The sequence below is a fragment of the Megalops cyprinoides genome, chromosome 21 (genome assembly GCF_013368585.1).
Source record: "Megalops cyprinoides isolate fMegCyp1 chromosome 21, fMegCyp1.pri, whole genome shotgun sequence".
Taxonomy (NCBI): Eukaryota; Metazoa; Chordata; class Actinopteri; order Elopiformes; family Megalopidae; genus Megalops; species Megalops cyprinoides.
The window spans coordinates 5,045,001-5,067,499 of NC_050603.1; the positions used below are offsets into that span (position 1 = coordinate 5,045,001).

General features: G+C 44.4%; 1 protein-coding gene across 1 annotated transcript in view; it reads left to right on the plus strand.

The window, feature by feature from the left end:
• rims3 (regulating synaptic membrane exocytosis 3) overlaps window positions 1-14,700 on the plus strand; it is a 43,125-nt gene extending 28,425 nt beyond the window's left edge. The window contains exons 3-7 of the mRNA XM_036555517.1: window positions 7,930-8,071; window positions 9,465-9,577; window positions 10,832-10,933; window positions 11,075-11,214; window positions 11,527-14,700. Of these exons, the coding sequence (XP_036411410.1) occupies window positions 7,930-8,071; window positions 9,465-9,577; window positions 10,832-10,933; window positions 11,075-11,214; window positions 11,527-11,739 (710 nt within the window). The 3' untranslated portion in view covers window positions 11,740-14,700. The remainder of the gene's footprint in view (window positions 1-7,929; window positions 8,072-9,464; window positions 9,578-10,831; window positions 10,934-11,074; window positions 11,215-11,526) is intronic.
• The last annotated feature ends 7,799 nt before the right edge of the window (window positions 14,701-22,499 follow it).

The following is a 22,499-nucleotide window of genomic DNA, read 5'->3' on the forward strand; positions in this document are numbered from 1 at the left end:
GTAAGTAGTCTAAAAACAACAGCAACCCCAAAGCGATAGAAAGTGTGTGGGCTTGATTGAATCAGACAGTGTTATAAGTGGGGAAAATAACTGGAGACCTTTAAAAAATCAAATTAACAAACATTGGTCTGTTCCAGGGGGCAGCAATGATTGTCTGTTTTCCTTACTCTCTCAAACTCCCAGAAAAAAAAAATCCCATAACCACAGGCTTGGTTTTGTTTTGGATCAATGCTGAGCAGACGCTGCACAAATTCACTGATCTTTAAATCCTCTGGATGGCTCATCCTGTTAACTGAGCGCACTGCATAAGCCAATCCTCGTACTATAAAGATCAGTGAATCTGCATGGCCAAAAAAAGAAAAACAAGTCCCACCTGTCTTAGTCATCACAGAGAGCTTCGCACAGGTGAGCTTAATTGCTCACTGAGGAAACCCTAGATAAACACTTTGTGTTGTGATGCTCCTCTAAGCATGAAGCGGCTGCGGTGGGCTGCAGAGCGTCAGGGTTCGAATCGCGAGAGGCGTGAAATGCCCCAGTACAACTCCCCCTGCTGGTGACTTCTGAAAGAGGTGACTTCATGCATCTGGGAGAGTGGTGGGTGGCAGATAAAAGAGAAAGTAATTTCTGTTAAATACAGTATTCATATTTGCGTATGTCAGAGGCAGGGGAAGGGGGGCTTTCTTACCAGTGCTTCTGTTGCATATGTACATTTATCCTTGGCGATAACAGCAATATTAATAACGGAAGCTATCCAGTTGTAAAAATGTGTTAATTTATTGTTATTTTTTGTTGACTGGAAAGTTATCTTGGGAAAGAAGATTTATTTTACCTGTCAATTCCAGACTTAATTAGCTTTAACTTTATTATCCAGCATAATAACAGACTTTGTTACGACACAAGGTGTATGAGTACAGCCTGTATGTTTAAATAAGCCCAGGAAATAATGGCAGTGTGTACTGAGGTGATCATCAGTGATGCCATCTCTTAGCCTATAAGCTTGTTTCACAGTTTGAAGGTTCAGTCCCCTGCGGATCAGATACTGCTTCAGTTTACTGCTTGGAGTTACCGAAAGATCCCCTCACAATAATACAATCAGAGAAAGACTCTGTCTGTGGGCACAGAAAGATGGGCGGGGTTGGTGAGGGTGGCTGAATGTTTGTGTGTGTGTGGGTTGTTTAGTTTAGATAAGATAGAGGGTGTTAGAGCTGGGGGGGCGGGGATGGGGATGGTGGGGGGTTGGGGGGGGGCTACCTCCACCCCTCCGCTGGTGGTACCTGTCCCAGTAACCAGGGGAACCAGAGGCTGTGCCAGGCTCGCAGGTAGCATCTCCTCTCTCTGCATGATGCTCACCACACTGTGCCTCTGCCCCCCCCTCCTCTCTCACAATGGAGATATTCCTGACTACAGACTTAAAAATAGAAACCCAGAGCGCCCTCGCTCTCTGTCGTCTATTGTGTTCATGCTACCAATCCCCCCCCCCCCCCCACCTCCCCCCTCACCTCCCCCCTCCCTCCCTCCGCTCCTCTCCTCGGCAGTAATTCTCATCGTCATGGCAATCCACCAGGCTGTGGAACGGGTCCTGGAGAAATGAGGATTCTAATGAATCCTTGACTCCTGGCAGCTTCAAGGGTGCTGGTGATTGACAGAGAGCAAACAGTTCCAGAAATACCCCCTCAGAGACGGACGCTTGCCGCAGAATGAAATTTATTCTTCCTATTTCTACAAGGCTTTGAAACACATGCATACACACGCATAGGCGCACACATGCACACACGCTGGCTCGCGCGCGCGCGCGCGCGCGCACACACACACACACACACACACACACACACACACACACACACACACACACACACACACACACACACACACACACACACAGACACAGACACAGACACACACACACACACACACACACACACACACAGACATTCATACTCACAGACATAAGTGCAGGGATGCACACACAGACGCGCACACACACACATCAAGTGGTGTCTATCCTAGTAGACTGCTTTGTTGTGGTGAATGGTATTCATGCATTCTTGAGAAGAGATCTCTTTCTCCTCTGTACATCACAACAGAGATGTGAATGGTCACTTCCTGCATGGTATTTAATAGTGAATTCTTAGACCAACAGCACGAAGTTGGGGGGGGGCGCTATTTTACATTCCCCTTCATTGACCATGATTTCTAGTGGCATGAGGTTTAATTATAGCTACAATCCTCGCATATCACTCCCAACAGCCATCGCCATTTTATGTTTTATGCTTTGTACATTCTTAATAAATGTTAAGATCCTGCCTTTGTTTCACACCCAGGCATTCTCATGCGAAACCATATGGCATAAAAACTAGCAAAGATGTAGCAGAGTCGTGGAGTGTAATGACACACCCGCTTTGATGCTGTAAGACACAGCTTTCAGAACAGGAAACATTTTTTTTAGAGATTGTTTATCTTAAAATGGGGGTGGATAAGGTTAATTTTCACAACTGGTTTCTTAGCATAAGAAAGACGTTCTTCCGTGACTCAGTTGGAAACTATTTTTTACAACATTCTGCTGTGCAAGTTTTTTTATTGGAAGATATTTATTCACAAATCATTTCATCAGAGGAAGGGAGTCAAATAAATTTTTTTTTCTTTCATTAAGAAACCATGTAAAAATCTGTCTGCATCATCGTTTCTATTTTTGACCCATTCTTTCTTCAATTTGATTTGTTGTACTATAAACCCGAAACTTATGAAGTGCACCTACAGGGAACAACCTCCTATCAGTAAACCACCCACAAGCTAGATGTCCGAAAATATCTGCTACTCATTACCCCTGTCTTGTTCGGTGATAATGATTTCTCAGCCTTATTTTTAGACACAGGTAATCTAAACTGTCTGCCGGTTGTTGTCTCAGTGTCTGAGATTCTGTTCTCCTGGACCCTGGACTCAGTGATGCATCTCCTATTTGTGTGGCATTTCTCACACAGAAACAAATGATTATCCTGGCACTAAAGCCCATGTTTATGCCTGAGAAAAAAAAGGTTAGCCCAGAAAGACGCAGCCAAAACCGATCCGCGGCAAGCAAGTGGGAGCACTGAGAAAAACACAACATAGCTTTACACTTATATTATTGCCCACTGGGAGACTGAAGTCTTCAGTTCTGCTTGTTCCTGTTACCGGATCCTCCAGGAACCTGTCTGCTTTTCTAAACTTGTACTCTTTTTGCAAAATTCTCATGCTCACCAACGACGAATTAGCATCAGCTGAAGTTCACTGGGGTATGACATTCAAAGCGCTAGCCACGAGAACACCTTTCCCTCCCCATTGCTTAAGACGTCACCTAGACGCCTCTTCAGGTAATGATTGCCTAGTTTTGGTCAATGCAGCAGGGCCGCTTTGGCAGAATTCAACCCTCAGTCTTTCTGCTGTTTTTTAGGATCCAGCTAGGTTTGCAGGGCAGGTGCTGGATGCCCATGTTCTGCTGAAGGAGCCCTCATACCACTCACAGAGACACTTCCCTAACACAATGAGGGTGGCTGGTCTATTAGAAACCACTACTCAGCACTGCACTCCTCTGTCTGTGGCCTGAACAAGTACCCCACACTGTTGCCCACATCCCACTTCCAATGCAAGATTCAGTGGTGCCACGACTTGGATGATGTAGAAATGTTACCTCAAATATCAGTAATTGCACAAAATGTTCTTCCCTTGAAAAGTGCTCATGTACTGAACAGCAGGTCCCAGGGAAAATACGTGTATATTTTTACCGACCTTAGATTTTTGGCACCGGTGGTCGTCTTACTTCTGAGAATGATTTAAATTCTCTTAGGTACAGTGGTTATCACTTGGCACAGTTTTCTGAAATACACGACTGTCTGAAATACTCGATCATCCAGTCAGAAATGCTGTGTCATAGCTCTGCAGTTAAGGAGCTCACCTAGAGAGCAAGCTGATCTTTACGGCCCAGGTTTGATCCTAGCTGTGTCATCAGCTGGCGATGACCAGGAGCCCACAGCAGTGGAAAGCCTCGGCTTTGTTCAACCAGGGATAGGGGTGGGTGAGTTAGCCAGGTTCCCCCATCTCATCGCTCCCAGGAACGCAATTCATCAGGTACTTGTGAGTTGCACAGATGACATCAGCAGAGTGGCACCTATCCTCCAATGGGCACCTGCTCTGCTGTAGTGCGCTCCAGTGTGAAAGACAGCCATTGGCTGCATGAAAGTGTATCAGAGGATTTCATTCGTCTTGCCTCAGCCTAAAGTACAGCTGTCGATATTAAATCAGGGCTGCGTAAAGGGGAGGAGCAGTGAAGAAAGAAACGCAGGGTGATTGTTACGCGTGCGGTCGTGTTACGCTCCTCCATGTAACATACTCATGCCTCTGTGTGTGCCTTACCCAGCTTGCCTCAGTCTCAGGGAGGGACAGGTGTGGGGAAGGGTGACGGTCACATGGGGAGGTCGCTGAGCAGCTGCAGCGATCAGACCAGCGGGTGAGCGCTCACGTGTGGAGTCAGAGCCCCGCAGGTGAGAGACAAGGTGACATTTTTACTACACCTGGAGCCCCCCTGCTAACCACCCCCCCACACACACATACACACACCCCCACCACCTGCAATGCTGAATCCTTTAATATTTCATCAAAGCGTCCCAGAGGACAGAGGGTCCTGTGGCCCTGGTGTTTGTACCTGTGCCTCCCAGTAGAGTCGCGGGGGGGAGGGGAGATGAGGACAGGGTAGGGAGGGGGGTGAGGAGGCAGCTGTCTGAACATCCCCCACGGAGATCTGAAGGTTTGGGAGCACCCCTCGTGTGCTCCCACGGGCCCTAGTACTCCCTTGTACCTCCTCAGTGTCACTGCAACAACAGCACAAAGAAGGCAAGTGAGGCGCTTGCTGCAGTGTATGAGAGAGAGAGAGAAAGACGAGGGAGGGAAAGAGAGGGAGAGAGAGCGAGGCAGGGAGGGAGAGAGGGAAAGAGAGAGAGAGACAAAGAGAGAGAGAGGGAGGGAGAGAGGGAAAAAGAGAGAGATAAAGAGAGCGAGAGAGGGAGGGAGAGAGGGAGAGAGAGAGAGAGATAAAGAGAGAGAGAGAGGGAGAGAGAGAAGGAAAGAGAGAGGGAGATAGAGATGGAGAGAGGGAGAGAGAGCGAGGCAGGAAAAGAGAAGGAAAGAGAGAGGGAGAGAGAGAAGAGGGAAGAGAGAAGAGGAGAGAGAGAGAGAGGGAGGGTGGAGGGAGGGGAGAGGAGCAGAGAGCTTTACGCTGCGCAAACCCCTGTGTGCCGAATCAATGCGCCTCCCTGAATGGAGTGGTGGGCACTTTATTAATGCGAGCGCACAGCGCGCAGCCACGCCCCTGCCGGATCGCACCCCGGGGCTCGCGTGCGCTGCATACGCATAACGCGCCGCCGCTTCGCCTGAGGGCGGCCAGGAGAGCCGTGGCTCTGCCTCCGGCCCGCTCGCAACCTCTCCGGCTTTCCAACACAAACCGCAGGGTTTCCCTCCCACTCATCCTGGAGTGGCTTTTAAGTGGAAAATAACAGGTTTTTGGTGCACTTAAAGGAGTACCTTTCCCCTCTCGCATAGCAGGCTTTTTATTGGCTCTTGTACGGCAAGGTAAATCTGCTCGGTGCGATCGGCAATACCTGCGCGCAGCCTGTTCTCAGGTTTCTGTGTGTTTGGCTAATTGGCGAAGGGGAGAAATTTCCCAGAAAATAAAATTTGAGATACCAGCTCAAAATACATCAGCATAAAACATTTTTGGAGACTGAGGAAAAAAAAAAAAAAAAAACAACTCAACTCTGAAAGGTGATTTTTGACTTATGAAAAGCGTACAAATTCTTATTCATTGTTAATGTTTAAAAAGTGCTGATGATGTTAGTGGAGCCTGGGCAGCTCGCAGCCTTTGCTGGAGGTGAATTGGAGGAAGTGGGTCCTTTCTGGTAATACTCTGTTTCCTACTTGTGCAGGCCTCTGACAGCTTAAAGACCCTAAGCGGGTTGCAGACACCGTTAATTTTAATGCAGCTATGTGTGGTTAATGTATGCCGTTGAACGTATGTTTGTTTTTACTTTGAAAACACCCTGCATCCACAGTCCACCTTGTGTCTTCTGCCTTTCCCCTAAGCCCCCACTACCCTGTGTTCCTCTGAGTGGCTGCCAGCTAGCCAGCTCAGGGCATTAGAGTTGGCTAATCCACAAGGTGATTATGTAGCCATGCATCCCTCTTAGGATATGCTCTACATCACCTCCAGGATGTCATCTTTCGGCTCATGTGTGAAAAGCTCTTCCTGAGGTTAGCTCGAGGCATTTTCCCCCAGCGTCAGCAAAGCTTCCCCCCCCCCCCCCCCCCCCCCCCCCCCCCCACCACCACCAGGGCGGCCAGTAGTGTGCCAAACAGACAAACTCCCACAATGCAATGCTTCCATCAGCACAGACACACAGCCCATGCAGTGGGCATATCTGTAAAAAAGAATGTATACATGTTAAAATTTTAAATCAGAAATATGGGTAATGTATTATTTATATGCATGCAAAAAAAAACGTATCATCTATGGTACTACAGTATACTGTAATAATGTACTATACTGTACACATTATGTATTAGTGACATCAGCTTTCATATGCAGCATGTGATTTTATACTGCAATATTTTTGGTTAATGAGGTCTATAGTATTCAGATTTACGTATTGTATTAGTAGGAACAGCATTAAAATATTTTAATTTACAGTATAAAAGGTGATGTTTAGGTCCTAATAGTCTGTTAGTTCATAGCCGTGCTACAGCTATTGGAGCCGGCTAGACAGCCTCTTGAAAAATATAGTGACCAAAGGTATGATGTACACTGTTTACCATAAATTTGTCATGTTTACTCATAACTTGAGACCGGCTGATATCGTTCCCTCACTGTGCTGGCAAAGCGTCTGTGTGTTTGTGTGTGATATAAGGGCTAGCTCAGCAGAAACGGGGGGCTTGTGAGACTACGGTGGAGGGAGGGCTTGCTGTTGGCTGGCTTTACTTGTGTGAATGTGTGCGCTTTACCGCCCTTAATGTATGTGAATGCGTGCATTGCTGTAGTGTGTGTGTGTGTGTGTGTGTGTCTGAGAGAGAGAGCATGTGGTATGCGTGCACGTGTCTCTCCAAATGTGTGTGTGCTGCACACGGATTGCTGTTCAGTAAATGAGTGCCAAGTGGCCAAGCGGCAGACACAATCGATCCACAATGTTTAGATGATGAGCTGGCTGCTGGCTGGGATTTTTGTGTGCATTTTTATTTATGCTCTGTATCAGAGTTGAGGGGATGTTTTCCCTCAGACGACTGTCCATTTTTGGTCTGATCAGGAGGACTGAGCTCCTCTGTAGAATCTTCTATTATTGTTACACAGCCCTGTTGTGTGTGTCTCAGATTGCTTTGCCTGCAAAAGTGTGTCAGCCAAACAGAAAAATGTAGCCATGAATAAGTGAATATTTTGCTTATAAATGCACTGTGGTCCCTCAGTGGTAATTTTCTCCTTTCATTATAGCTTATTGTGTATTGTATGAAAACTCCATGTTAATGTTGTACATAGGTAACATATGAGGAAGGCCAAGGACAGATTAATCTAGATCCCTGTTACACAGAGACTTAACTTTGAGTTTTATTTCTCTCTTTTGTATCCTTTTTATTGTGTGTGCGTGTGTGTGTGCATGTGCGTGTGTGTGATTGATGCGCGCATGTGTGTCTGTGTATGTGTGTGTCTGCGTGTGTGTGTGTGTGTCTGTGTGTGCGTGTGTGTGTGTGTGTCTGTGTCTGTGTGTGTGTGTGTGTGTGTGTCTGTGTGTGTGTGTGTGTGTGTGTGTGTGTGTGTCTGTGTGTGTCTGTGTGTGTGTGTCTGTGTGTGTCTGTGTGTGTGTGTGTGTGTGTGTCTGTGTGTGTGTGTGTGTGTCTGTGTGTGTGTGTGTGGGGCAGACGGCGGGACGAAGAAGCTGCGGAGCACCATCAGGCGGAGCACGGAGACGGGCATCGCCGTGGAGATGAGGAATCGGGTGACGCGGCAGGGCAGCCGGGAGTCGACTGATGGAAGCACCAACAGCAACAGCTCTGACGGAACGTAAGTCTCACACACGGACAGTACAGAGTACAGCACGTTACACAGCACAGAACTGTATGTACCCTATTAAATACAACATATTATACAGCACAGAACTGTACGTACCCTACTAAATACAACATATTATACAGCACAGAACTGTACGTACCCTACTATACACAACATATTATACAGCACAGAACTGTACGTACCCTACTAAACATTATATGGCACAGAACATTATATAGCACTGTGTTGTAAATACAACTATAACACATTACATAGCACAGAACTGTAAATACAGTACTAAGTACAGCATATTATACTGCACTGCACTGTAAGTACAGTACTAAATATAGCACGTTATACTGCATTTTAAACACAGCACTGATTATATCATATTACACAACACTACACTCTGAATACAGTACTAAGTATAGCACATTGTAAAGCACAGAACTGTAAAGACAGTACTAAATATAGCATACTGTATAGCACAGCACTGCAAATACAGGTCTAAATGTAACACATAAAGCACAGCAGTGTAAATAGACTGTTAAATATAGCACATTAATATGGACCAACAGAACATTGAGTGCTACATGAGACATTTCAGCTGTATAAACTCTGCTGAACCAAATAATCTTTGGAAGCTCTGTGTATATCACTAAGAGCATTACCACTCATCAAGACCATTAACACTCATTGACCACGCTAAATATACCACACTGATCACTGACACAACACTATATTACAACACAACACTATCATTATTTATATAACAATCGCCCTGTGAAATGCTTCATAAAGTACACTTTGTCCAGTGTGAAAACATTGAACACTTTGTGCAACATTGTATAATCACTATGTATAGCAGCGGTGTGAAGCACACATGTACACCATATAACAGCTGTGCAGAGAAACTGGATAAAATCAAAGTTCCACTCTGTACTCGAGAGTACGCTCTGCCAGAAGACCCGGGTCTCCATTGGAATTCGGAGGAGGGTGTGATACTCAGCAAGGTCTTAGTACTGTACCACTATACCCTGCTTCACTGAGAAACATTACATTCCATTATATTTTCCCTTAATTTTACATTACATTATTGTTATTTAGCAGACACTCTTTTCCAGAGAAACTTACATAGGTTGCAGTTTTTACGTGTTATCCATTTGTACAGCTGGGTATTTACTGAGGCAATTGTGGGTTAAGTACCTTGCCCAAGGTTACAACAGCAGTGCCCCAGCAGAGAACTGAACCAGCAACCTTTCGGTTAGCAGGCCTGCTCCTTACCGCTATGCTACACTGCCGCTCTCAAATGGTATTGTGCTGTTAATCTTTACCCTCTGCTTTACACTGCCAGCCTCTCTCTGCTGTGTGACATCACATGTCCCCCTCTTGTCTCCTGTCACAGATTCATTTTCCCCACCACACGCCTGGGGCCGGAGAGCCAGTTCAGTGACTTCCTGGATGGCTTAGGCCCCGCCCAGATTGTGGGCCGGCAGACCTTAGCCACGCCCCCAATGGGTAAGTCACAAGATTCCCCTCGGGTCGGGGTGGGATGACATTGGTGGACCTCAAAATGCGTAGGGCTATTACGTATTATCAGGGATTGTAATTGGATCTTTTTCCTATGGATAGCAAAGTATTTCTATCGGTTCATAGAGATTGGTTCACAGTGATTGACATCACACTATAGCCCCCACCCATTATCGGATGGCTAAAACCATAAAACGACCATCAGCTCAATCAGAAATGTGCTTGGGTTGGTCTGCGGGGAAGAAAGGAATAAATAGGGAATATCACATCAAGGAAGACCAAGAAAAGCAGTTTCCTCGATATGCCTTTCATGTGCAGGAAAATGCTGTGCAGCTCTCTAGCATCACCTGCAGTTGAATACTGGAACTGCAGCACTGGGTTTCCACCTTTGCAAAGCTGGCTCAAAAGTGGATATTTTTTCAAGGCAGTTATTCAAGGATCCTGATCAACAAAATAATGAGAGTATTGGCATGTCAAGCCAGTAAAATTACACATGTTCTATTTTTTTGTGAAAAAGATTATCTTGATTCCAAAGTGAAGCTTCCTTTCAAATAACAGTAACATGGTAATGACAGAAAATTGCTGCTAATAGGATCCTGAGTGACTGAGCTTGTTCCACTTGGTCCTATAGCTCAGACCCGGGTTATAGTCTGTGCTACAGTATGTCATTCACTGACAATGAATGGGAGTCCATAGTGTTGTGGCATATTCCGCATCGCCCTGCTATGGCCGGGGTGGGGGGGCGGGGGGGTTTCACTCACCTGATTCTGACAGCCATCAGGTGCCTTTGTGTTGCTTGCGTGACATCAGCACAGATGTGCCTGTCCTCCAATCAGCATTCGCTTCGCTGTGGTGCACTATGGGACATGTAGTGTGAATAACAGCCATTGGCTGCATGTTAGTGTGAGGACTGCGTTCATGGCACTTCAGCACCCCTGATGGTGCATAGGGGCTGTGCAAACAACCACACATGTAGTAGTACAATCAGCCATTCCAGAGTGGATGAAAAATAGGAAAAGCATAAAGAAAATACAAAAAAACAAATGTATTGCTCCTATATCTATGCTATTTGGAATATATTTGGTATGTAGAAATCAATGTGCCTTTTGGGACATGGCAGATCTGATGTTTGCTGTTGCACACTGACTGTCTGAGCCTGGTGTGGTTGAGTGTTTATTGATTTGGGCGTGTTCCCATTGCTCCTCGAAGCCCGATTCAGTGAGCGTATCCCTTTTTACACAGGGGATGTCCATGTGGGCGTGGTGGACAGGGGTGGACAGCTGGAGGTGGAGATCATCCAGGCGAGAGGACTCACCCCCAAACCAGGGTCGAAAAACCTCCCAGGTACACTATGACCTCGTTCTCTGTCTAATGTAATAATGGCCCCTTTCCCAGGCCAGTCCTGTCAGCCAATCACATCCCTTTGCTGGAGAACATGACTTGTTTTCCACCAATCACATTCCCCTCCTTTGCTACCCCTGGCAGCGGCATACGTGAAGGTGTACGTGCTGGAGAATGGGGCGTGTCTGGCGAAGAAGAAGACCAAAGTGGTGAAGAAGACTCTGGATCCTGTATACCAGCAAGCGCTGCTGTTCGACGAGAGCCCACAGGGGAAGGTGCTACAGGTGAGATCATCAATCAATCAATCAATCAGCCAATCACTCATTCAATCTAACAGTCAATATAACAATCAGATAATCCTGAAGAATCCGATAATTACAAAAAACGATCACAATCAAAGGAAAACTCCTTCTGTGAAACAATTAACTGACCGTTTCATTCCTTACGGACCATGGCTGTCTTTCTATGTCTGTTGCCCCCTCTTCCCTCTCTGCCTCTGTCTCCTTTCTCTCCCCATCTGCCTGCTAATACCATGATGCTCTCCCTTATCTTTCTCTTCTTTTTTCCCTCCCCTCCTTGTTCCCCTGCTCCGATAGGTGATAGTTTGGGGTGACTATGGGCGCATGGACCACAAGTGCTTCATGGGAATGGCACAGATCCTGTTGGATGAGCTGGACCTGTCGTCCACGGTCAGTGGCTGGTACAAGCTCTTCCCCACGTCCTCTCTGGCCGACCCCACCATCGGCCCCCTGGCCCGCCGGCTGTCCCAGTCCTCTCTCGAGAGTGCCACCAGCCCCTCCTGCTCCTAAATCCAGCTGACCCCCCCACTGGCCGGACCAGACCAGACAAAATCTGTACAGACCCCTCCACACACACACACACACACACACACACACACGCACACCACATCTCTGCCACTCATGGCAGAATGTGCACACAAATACTGAAATAGTGAGAGAGACAGAGAAAGACAGAGGGAGAACAGTATCAGGCAGACACAGAGTCTTCTGTCTCTAAAGATGATTTGATTATAGGACAGTAGCTGAAACACACATGCGCCAGCTCTCTTTGTCTTACTATGTCTCACACACACACACACACACACACACGCGCACCAAGAGAAAGACAGACAGACAGGTTGACAGCATGAGCAAGAACTACCCACAATTTTCTCTATTAATGTCTTTTCAGACTTGACAGGGTTCTCTTAAATATGTGCAGTATGCTTGTACAATATGAGTATTTATACAGCACACATTTATGTACATAAATATACACATTTATGTACATTCCACCCCCAATAAGGTGGGGGTGGAATGACACCACAGGAAAAAAACACATTATGTGAACTGAGATGTGTGAGCATTCTAGGCAATTCTCTTTCTTTTGCCATCAAGTTAAAATGGTCAGAGAAGCAGGAATTGTGGGGGAGAGCAGGGAAGAAAGGGGCTGGCCATCTGTCTGTCTGTCGGTCTGGTGTAATCACAGCATTGTTCACACTAAGCTGAGCGTTTACCCTAAAATTTACTGACACAACAAGCCAGCCAATCTGACTGATGTGTTCATGAGCGTAAAAAAGAATGTTCCAGCGATTTATTTTATTATTATAATCGTTATTATTTTTAAATATCTTTTTAACAAAGATGTAGCATTCACTTTACTTCCCTCCAGTCCCTCACTCCCCGTAACCAGGAAACCACTTGACTTTGGTTTTCTGTGCTTGAATACAAACGGAAATTTCTGGGACAGAAACGTATTCACGCTTGACCATAGCGTTCCTAGGTACCTCTCATTCCAGATCATTTAAACATTGATAATCTGTCTATGCCAAACCTGAAAGAAAAAAAAACTTTATTTTTTAAAACCAAAGCAATTATTATTATTGTTGTTATTATTATGATTACTATTAAATATAATTGCTATTCTCAATAATAAAGTATGGATATGTAGCAGAGTCAATGACTTCAATGAAATGCAAAAAAAAAAAGAAGAAGTATAAAACACATAACATGAATTTACAAGAGGTACAGAGAGCTATTGAGGGGCAGTACTACCCAGACAGCCAAATCAGTCAGCTTTCACTGGTCACGTTCCTAAATGCACTTATGTATGGTTATGTGAAGTACTGTAGCGCAAAACTGATTTCAGAGAGAAGAGCTTATAAATATATAGATAAGTATATAGATATCATTGTGTTCATATTTGTATGTGGCGCATTCTGCACGTTCTACTTGCAACCCTTCTTAAAACATAAAAAGTGCTATTTTTAGCTTGCCTTTAAAAAAAAGTTAGACTATAGATCCTGTTCTATTTATTTTGCTAATGTTAAACATTATCAGTCTTGTTTAAAGACTGGTCTGCACTGAAAAAAAAAGGAGCAAAGGGTAGGACAGTCTTGTCTGCTCGTGAGATCTGAGGACTTCCTCGATGAGATAACCCTTTCCCCCAACAACATAACGGGACGAACAAAACGACTCTTACCAGCATCCACCACAGCCAGCCGCTGTCAAAACGCATAAGGTTTTTGACAGGGGGGGACACACGAATACTTGGGACGCACCTATGCTGGTGAAGAATGACTGGCATCACTCCAGGACCTTTGACCTTTGCAAGGGCCTCTGGGAAATGTGGTCTTCTCTTTGGCCAAGGGTTGACTGTTGCTGGCAGTGCTTTGGTGGAACTCTCTCTGTACACTGACCCACAGTGGACCTCAGCACTAACCTGTGAGTCTACGCTGGTGTACAGCTGTTGGAGGCCTATTTTTTTTCCGCCATTTCCTGATTTCCTGTCTTCTTCAGAACTGTGTTTATAATTTAGAGACCAATGCTCTGAAAGCTGTAGCAGGGCCAAGCTCTTGCAGGGCCATGCAAGCAACCGGAGAGGACACCAAGTCACTGCATCTGAGGGCTTTTGGGTTAAGCTCTTAGGATCTCTGCATTTCCACAAAGGTGAACTGCTACAGTTAGATGGCCTGTTCAACCATTTCCAATAAACCACACACAAAAAAGTGTCCCAAAATGGCACAACCAATAAAAACGGGGGAGATCCTGAGGAACAACTTTTCTTTCCACTGAATGCATAAGCTTTGAAGTTGGAACCTACTCTTGAAAGGGAAGAAAGAAAGCAAAATCAGCTCTGTTCTAGAATGTTCCTTTTTGAGAGGGAACAGTAGAAAATGGGGGATTTTTTTTTTTTTCAGATAAAATCATTATTTCTAGTCTTCTAACTGTCACTAAGAGACTCAGCTGACTCTGATGCTGAAAGAAGAACATTCCCATTCCCAGTGAGCCCTTTGACAAGGTCCTAGACGCAGAATCCAAACTTCAACAGAAATGTCTTTTGGTCGCGTTCCTTCATGGATTCACTGTTTTGTTTCATACACCCATCCCTTCTGGGGAAACCCTGGCACTGCCTGAAGCATCTCTGCTTTTGATCACTAACCACTGCAGTGAATTACGTTACACTGGCAGCAACTTCAGAACTTCAACACGCACAACGTTTACAGACAAAGGACTCTGAGGCTGTCATGGCAACAGACTCAGCAGCACCCGGTATGATGGTCACCTCTTATCAACTCTTTCTTGTTTACAATATCCACAACACATCTGGTCCCCTTATTACCTTGGAAACAGGGGGGAGAAATAACAGACAGTGGTGTAGATATAGCGAATGCATGAGATGAAATTTGTGAAAGATCTCCAGCTACAGAGCATGTCTGTGGAAGCTGTGCATGTGTCTGTGAAAGACCAACCCGCCACAAGGATGAGCAGGAATTTCGGCTCCGCCAATGATCCACAAACACCATGGCTTGTTTTTTTTTTTCTGCTCAGGACACCCCCTGCCCCCCAGTTCTACTGCTCCCATGCAATGCTGAAAGGGGCCTTCAGGGAACAGCCACCACCCAGCTAACGTGTGTTATCTTTGAAACAAGGCTGTAACATAACTGCATCACTCCAACATTGCAACAGCGTTGAAGAAATGTTGTTTTTGCTAGCAGGGTGCTGGGGGCTCCCTTTTTGGCAGGGATTGGGTGGGAGAAGAGAGCGTGAAACACCATGCTTGTGTTGTTCCGGTCAACAACAAACACTGCCCACTGGGACCACCATTAGCCAGAGCACTGACCCTGCCATCCCATTCACAGCTAACCCTCTCACCCTCCAAAACAGGAGGCCGACCCCCACAGCCCCGCCAATACTCCTGCAGACACCCAACGCAGCCAAAGCATGCATCACACTCATAACACTAACTGATTGGTTATTCACTCTTTTTCTTTTACTGATTTTTTTTTTTTATTGTTTTATAAATAATTATTTGAAATAGGAAAGTAATGGCTTTGGTGTTTACATTGTAAACTGCACAACGATAATGTTCTTTATGCATGCGACTACTACATCAAATGAACTTAAAAGATATGGTTATGATTATTATGTTTATAATTATGATGATTACTGTGGTTAATATGATTATTATTAGTGCTACTACTTCAACCACTCAGTTGTTCCTGGAGCTTGTATTCAAAAGAAATGTTTTTTGTTTGTTCTTGCTATTTCTGACTTTCAAAAAAGATTTTATATTTTGTAGTTCTTTTACAGGTAGAGTTTGTTCCCTAAATGACAAAAAAGCAACACTTGTTCAGTAAGCTTGTTTCAGGCATGGTGGTGAGTGGCTGTCAGAGTTTGCTGTGCTGCTATGCTGTCAGCAAACAGTGCACACTCTCTTTTGATTGGTCTGGATGCTCCAAGCTGTGTGTCAGAGCCAATCACAGATGCGTGTGCGTTGTATACGGAAAGATAAGTAACTGCCCTGTGCTGTGCAGACAGTAACACAAGGGGGGGGGGGGGGGGGTTGGTGAGACAAACAGGTCCTGGCGTTGATGGAACAGGCTCAGTACTGATTCCAGCACAGGACTGCAGGAATCCACAGCCCTCTCAGACACAGATTTCCCCTGTTTAATGGGGACAGCCACAGTAACTGCTAGGACAGTAACTCCCTTTTGAAAGGATTAATACACTGCAACACGAGCTCGCTCCCCGCAGGGAGGTGTTTGGACTGGCTCAGAAAGCGGAAAGTGCCACATTCCACACATACGCGTGATAATTCTTGCCATTCAGGTCACACGCTAAGACTGGATTAAATTTAACCCTGATTTGACGCCGAACATGAAAACCAGTGCCATTGCTTGGAAATGCTTGTATATTGTGCTGAGTTAGTGGGTCAACTAATTTTATTTCACTCATGCAGTTGTAGCTTGCCGTTGACAAACTGCCCATCAACCAGTGAATGTGCAGTTGCACAGAAATCTCTTACAGGGGACATAGTGCCATCCTTGCCTGGCTCGCTGTGGCATGCCACTAAGTAGCTACATTCACAGGTCAAAAAGGGTAGCTGACGTGAAAAATATCAAAGCAAGACTTACACACACTGCAACCTCCTCTTTGGAGTTTTTGTAAACTTCAATTTTTTGTTTATGAGGGTACTGAATTAGAAACTTTTATAATATTCTGTTTAGTGACATGCTTACCCTACCATGATCATGGCTCCAAACTGCAGCGTAAAACACTGCAAACATGAGAGGAGGAGATTCTAGAATGTTCTCCGTCCTGTTTGGCTTCCCTGCGAGTGCAGAATGCTTTCTTTGTTGTTACTATGGCAGCACTTACCCTTTGACCTCTCTCTAGTTTTATTGATGTTGAATAGAACAGTACTGCCACTAGTTTGAGGTTCATGTGGAAATTCTGGGGGTCAGTTCCTAAATCACCTACTGTACATATTTCAGGGACCTCCATCCATGGTAGTCTACAGAACAGAAAAGGTTACTTAGTTGCTTTGATGGCTGAGCCTATTTGAATGATTTTCTTACCAAAGGGTGTGTGTATTCCTTTCTGACACCAACTCCTTTGTCTTTGAACCTGGTGCCCCCTTGTGTCAGGGCCTTTTTTTATTTTGCTTAATTGTTCAGGACTCAGAGTTGGGGAATTGTTACAAAATATGAACATCCTTTAAATGCTTTCCAATGCAGAATTTTTAACTTTTCCTTAAAGAGCTTTCATGTAAGACAGGTTGGGAATAATATGGCATACCACAGGATAGCATTGTACTCCAGATACAAACTCCTGCACATCGTCTCAAAGGCATGCAGGTACAGTAATGAGTAGTGCTCGTTTTCTGTCTGACTGTCTGTGTTTAAGCCAAAGCTGAATCACTAACCAAAACGAGTTGGGATTTTGGCAACTGAATCCATTTAGGACATGTGTTTGAACCTGACACAGTAGGAGCAAACCTAGCTAGAGGGTAAAACTTCCCGTAATGTTGCCAAAACGTCGTATCAACGCTCTCGCTTTGCTGCGACGGCGTGGGTCGCATCACGAGAATGTTTGAAGCCGACTCGGGGGGGCCCATGCCCTCGTCCTGTCCTGATTCATGTCATGTACTGTCGTGCCGTCTTTGACTCTTGTTGTGGTGTGAGTGTGAAGGTTCTGTGGCCTGCACAGGTCTCTAATTCAGCCAGCACTGGAGACCAGCATGACATCTGGACGGATCCATGCTGACAAATAAGGGGAGGAAGGAGGAAAGGTGCGGGGCCGAGTACTGTGGCAACATCACAGAATTAGCAAGGAGAAACCCGCTGAACTATCTGAGAGAGAGACAGCCTAAGCCAAGAGACACCCCCTCGTCCAACAGGATCGGTTGGAAAAATTGGGACAAAAGTTAGACGTTTCCCCCTTTCTCGCTGGGACTGCATGGCTCATCGTCCCTCTATATGGAAAACTGGGGAGCCGTGGAAAGAGGCTTTTTGTGTTTTTCCCCTTATTTGCACAAGATTGAAATGAATCGCGCCTTTGTGACCACTGACAGGAAATGTGTACGGGCGAAGAGGAGAGGATTGAAAAAAAGACTCATTCAACTCTAAAGTTTTAACGGAAACTATATACATGTATTGAAAACAAAAAAAAATCGTTATTCACAGCTGAATGTTTTGTCCTTGGTACACAATGTAAAATGATAAGATATGAATATTTTTTAATGTGATTTTTATGTACAGGGACTTGAGATTGTTTGTATGTGTTATTTTTTCTTTGTACTGTAAATGAAGTAGAAGAATATTATTGTTGTTGCAGATTACAAGCAATGGACGGAGAATGAATGCCGTGGCGTCACAAGCATTAAGGGTTTTTGGACATCAGAGAGTGGGGACTATTCATGAGAGAATTAAGGGCCTCTTAAAGGGTGATCATCTGTAACTGAGGACTGATGAGGCTGGTTAGTGAGGTACTGGTGTGTAAAAGGGAAATGTAAATAAGTCAGCAAGAGCGGGTTATAAATAATATATGATGAAAAATCATTAGTTTTGATCTTAGTTGATCATTTGAATCAGCTGTGTTGGAGCAGAGAGAGATCTAAAACATGCAGGACAAGTGGCCCTCCAGGAGAGGTTTGGACACCCCTGGTCTAAACCATCCATAGCTAGTGTAGACCAGAACCTGTTCCCAGCTGGAACATTCTAGACAGAAGATGAAGGACTGCGGGTGCTGTATCTGAGGTCGTAATATAGAATATCTGTGACCAGGCTACCTCCATTTTGAAAAACAAAACAGGTGACAAATTTAAGAAGACAGTCGTGCTTTACAAATGCACTCTGTGGAGAGGACGTCAGAGCGTCAGAGCATCAGAGCATCAGAGTGATGACACTGCCGCGCCAATTTCTGATTTGATTTCGCTGTCCCAAGATGGCCACTGTGTGCAGTTTTAGCCTCTCGTCTGTGGTGGTATAAATGGAAATTTGAAGTTTGTTTGTTGCGCAGATTGTAGTTTCATATTTCTTGATGGCTTATTCGGGGGCAGAGCCATTGTAATTAAGTATTACCAGTAGATTTTTAGGACAGCTATAACCTAGTAACCTAATTTTTAAAGCAGCTCAAGATGCAGTGTCACTGCCGGAGAAGTAAGTGTCAAATTGAAGAGTCGGCGCACCAGCAAATGAGAAGAAATGTCATTACAAGTGACGAGTAGGCCTCTGAGTCACTGATACATGTAGCTGCCATTTGTGACCAGCATGTGGGTTTGGGTATAGAGTGTTGTATGTGTTTCAGTTTCTGCAAAAGATAGGTGTGACTCGCTAATCTAAACTATCGCTCACTTATGGGACCCGAGTGTGAGCAAACCTCACTAGGAACAAGCCCCCCTGTGAGTGTATGTGCGTGTGTTTGTAGCTGGGTGACGTTGAGACTGGTGTCCGGAGGATGATCCCAGCGAGAAGGGTTTGGTCTGATAAAGAGGAAGAAAGAAAAAAAAAAAACATGCAAAATCTACCCATAATGCTTTGCAGGAGCCCAACACTTAAGAGGCGGAGTTTGAAGGCTGACAATCAAAATGGGTTGAAGTCCCCGTTTCTGTTTATTGCCTGGCATGCCACAGAATGCTGCCCTTTGTGTGTTTTTTTGAGGAGGAGAGGAGGCGAGCATGGCGAAGCTTTGTGTGGGACCTTCGAATGATTTGGCTTGGTTCCGTTATTGTTTGACCAGAGCTGTAGCTTAGTTCAGCTCGGACATGAATGTACACTTGTTTGCTGAGCTCTTTATGAAATGTATCAAATGTTAGATATGTAAGCTGTTTCTGCTTAGAATGCCGATCTCCCTTCGCACTCTTATTGTTGAGATCTACCCTTTTAATCCCTCTTCTGAGGCTTTGAGAATCAAATCTTTTGATAATTTTGCTCTCCTTCACACACGCAGTAATTGTCTCGCAAATGTAACAATGTTGAAATCAGTTTTTATTTTTATAAAGAGGTGGAAATGAATGATTAAAAGGAGCGATATGTAGAGGATGATTTCAGAGAAATTCCAGGCTGGGACTCCGGCTTGGAACTCTCATTTTTAAGAGGGCTTTTTGCATTTTTGATTGCCTTATTTTATTTAATTAAAAACGTGGTTTTACAGGTGTAGCACATTTAAAGAAAGCTTAAAGAAAGTATTTTGCTTAGAGTATTGTAGTGAATTATCTATATCTGTAAGGTTTATGAATGTATTTTCTTGAACATTATACAACATTGTGCAATTTTATTTATTTTTTTTATTTGTGGACTCTATCACTAGAGTTGTTAGAGAACTATGACAGCTCACCTGGACACATTCAGGTGAATGGAGCAGCCCCTTGGGCGGGGTCCTCTTATTTCTTTCAGATATCTCTGCAGATGATTAATTAATAACTGTATTGGATCATAACATGCTCCTATCCCATTTTAAAAGAATTAAAGACATGTGTCTTGAGGTTTCCATTTCAGGAATAGCTGTGGATTCAGGGAAGTGGAGTGCTTTTTAGCACAGAACTTGCTGTTGGCGGCCAGAAAGGAGACTGATTTAAACTATGGGTTTGAGGACAAAGGGAAAAACAGCCAAACTGATCTTTTTTTTGGCTGTATGCTTCTTTGATTTTAACCAGGAACTTACAAAATTGTAAGTTCTTGGAAATAGAAGAGTTGTAGGACATACAGTGTAAGAAATACTTCTTTGTAGCATAAATTGAACCTTCTATGCCCTTCATAGTCAGGATCCTTATTTGGCAATAACCTCGTTCTAAGTCTGGGATTTAAGAAGTCTGAGCAGAGTATGCCAGATAGAAGCCCAGGCTACCTCATCTTCCATGCCAGTTTATTCTGCACACTGACACAAAAACCACAACAATAAAAAAACAACTTCATAATTCCAAACCTAACTGTGAACTTAACTTCTCCATTTAGGCTGTCACAGCCAGCAATCTTTTGAAAAGAAAGAAAGGGGAAAAAATTATTGAAACCACATCTTTCAACAGGGAAGGACGAACGGTTTAAAAAAACGCGCAGTCTGTATCTCTGCTCGTCCATGTAGCACCGTCCGAGACGGACACGTTCCTCCCGAGTCTGTACGAGTCTGTACGAGTTGTCCCGAGTCAGCAGTCATCGTTCATGTTAGACTTTCTCGTCTTTGATCGTTGTTAGTTGCAGCACAAGGACTAGGTGAGATAGTTTGTGTTTGATCAAACGACCTCGACCGTCAATGAACGGGGTGAGCTTTCCTTTGCCAGAGCCTCACAATGTTCCCACAGCGTTGCAGCAAGGTTCTGACAATGCAACGTCGCTACAACGTTGTGAGAATGTTGTGCTGGAGCTCCTGTGGGTTCGTTAACTGTTTGAAGTTGAGGTGATGGAGAAGAGACCTCATGATCCCCTTAAGGAGCGGTGCTGCAATACCCTGTCGATCACAGCTGTCAATCACAGCTGTCAATCACAGCAAAACACAAAAATTGGTTCATATCAGTGGGTCTGATGATCTATCAGTGGGGCTGATAGCCCATCAGATAAAGCATGATGGCTCTACCTGTTCTGGGGTTCATGAAGCCTCAGTCTTCAATCAGCAGTTCCATGGATGAAATTAAGTGATCCCTCTACAAAGGCAGACGATATGTACGCCTCTGCATCCTGAACAAACTATATCGTCGGCCATTCCATAAATGGGTGTAGTGCACCTGCATGGGGGGGTATGAAGGCAAACCCGAATTGGAAATCAACCTGCTGGCATGATGTTTTATTCACCTGATGCTTCTCCGCTGAGCCTTTCAGCCAATTCCGTTAGTTAAGATGCCAACAGTAATGATGGACGCACCTACTGAATACAACATCTGATTGTCAGAGTCTGTGGAGGGATTCTATCCCAGAATTCCCCCAGATATGTAAAATTTAAGATGTAATCTGGGATTGGATTAAATCTTGGGGGGGGGGAACAATGTGTTCTTTCTGTTGTAACTGACCTTGCCTACTTTAACAGAACCTTGTATCTAATGCAAAGAAATCAATGGGGGGGGAAGACAGAGTTTGAAAGTTTAAAGCGTTGGAAGAATTAAGAACGTGGGATGCATTAAAAAAGACAGTGAAACTGTACTTTTATACCTGTGCTTTGTAAATGTTTTCTATGTGCGGTATTTGATAAATGTAAAACTGGTATTTTTGTGGTTTGTACGCTGCAGAATTGACTACTTAAGGTGCACGTAGTTTTGTAAGAAAAACAAACCAAACTGATAAAAAAAAAAAACACTTTGCAAAATTTTCGATTCAGACGCCTGTATTTGCATGCCCTTTCAACAGCTGGAAACAAAGTCAATAAAGATCTATTTGAATCACTCTTCTTCACCTGTACCTGGGTTTTCATATAGAGACAGCTGAAAATGAACTCAGCCAAATGGATATCAATAAAACTATCATTTATTTCTTAATTTCCCCACATCTACAAGCCTTTATACACAATGACAAAAGAAAACTGAAAAAGAAAAAGGAAGGAAAAAATATCAGAGCCAATGAGTTGTGCACATTGCAACTTCTCCACAAATAAATTATGCTTTCATAAACATGACTCCCCCAAAAAACATAGTGAGAATCAAAAAAAATACTATTTAACAACATCAATAATAAAAACTTACATTCACTTGTGTGCTGAGATTACACACTATGAAAAAACAAAAAAACAAGCATAAAAGAAATTTCACGCATACCTCATTCTGTCCCCCCCCAAGTAACAGCAGTGCGGAACAGGAGCTGATA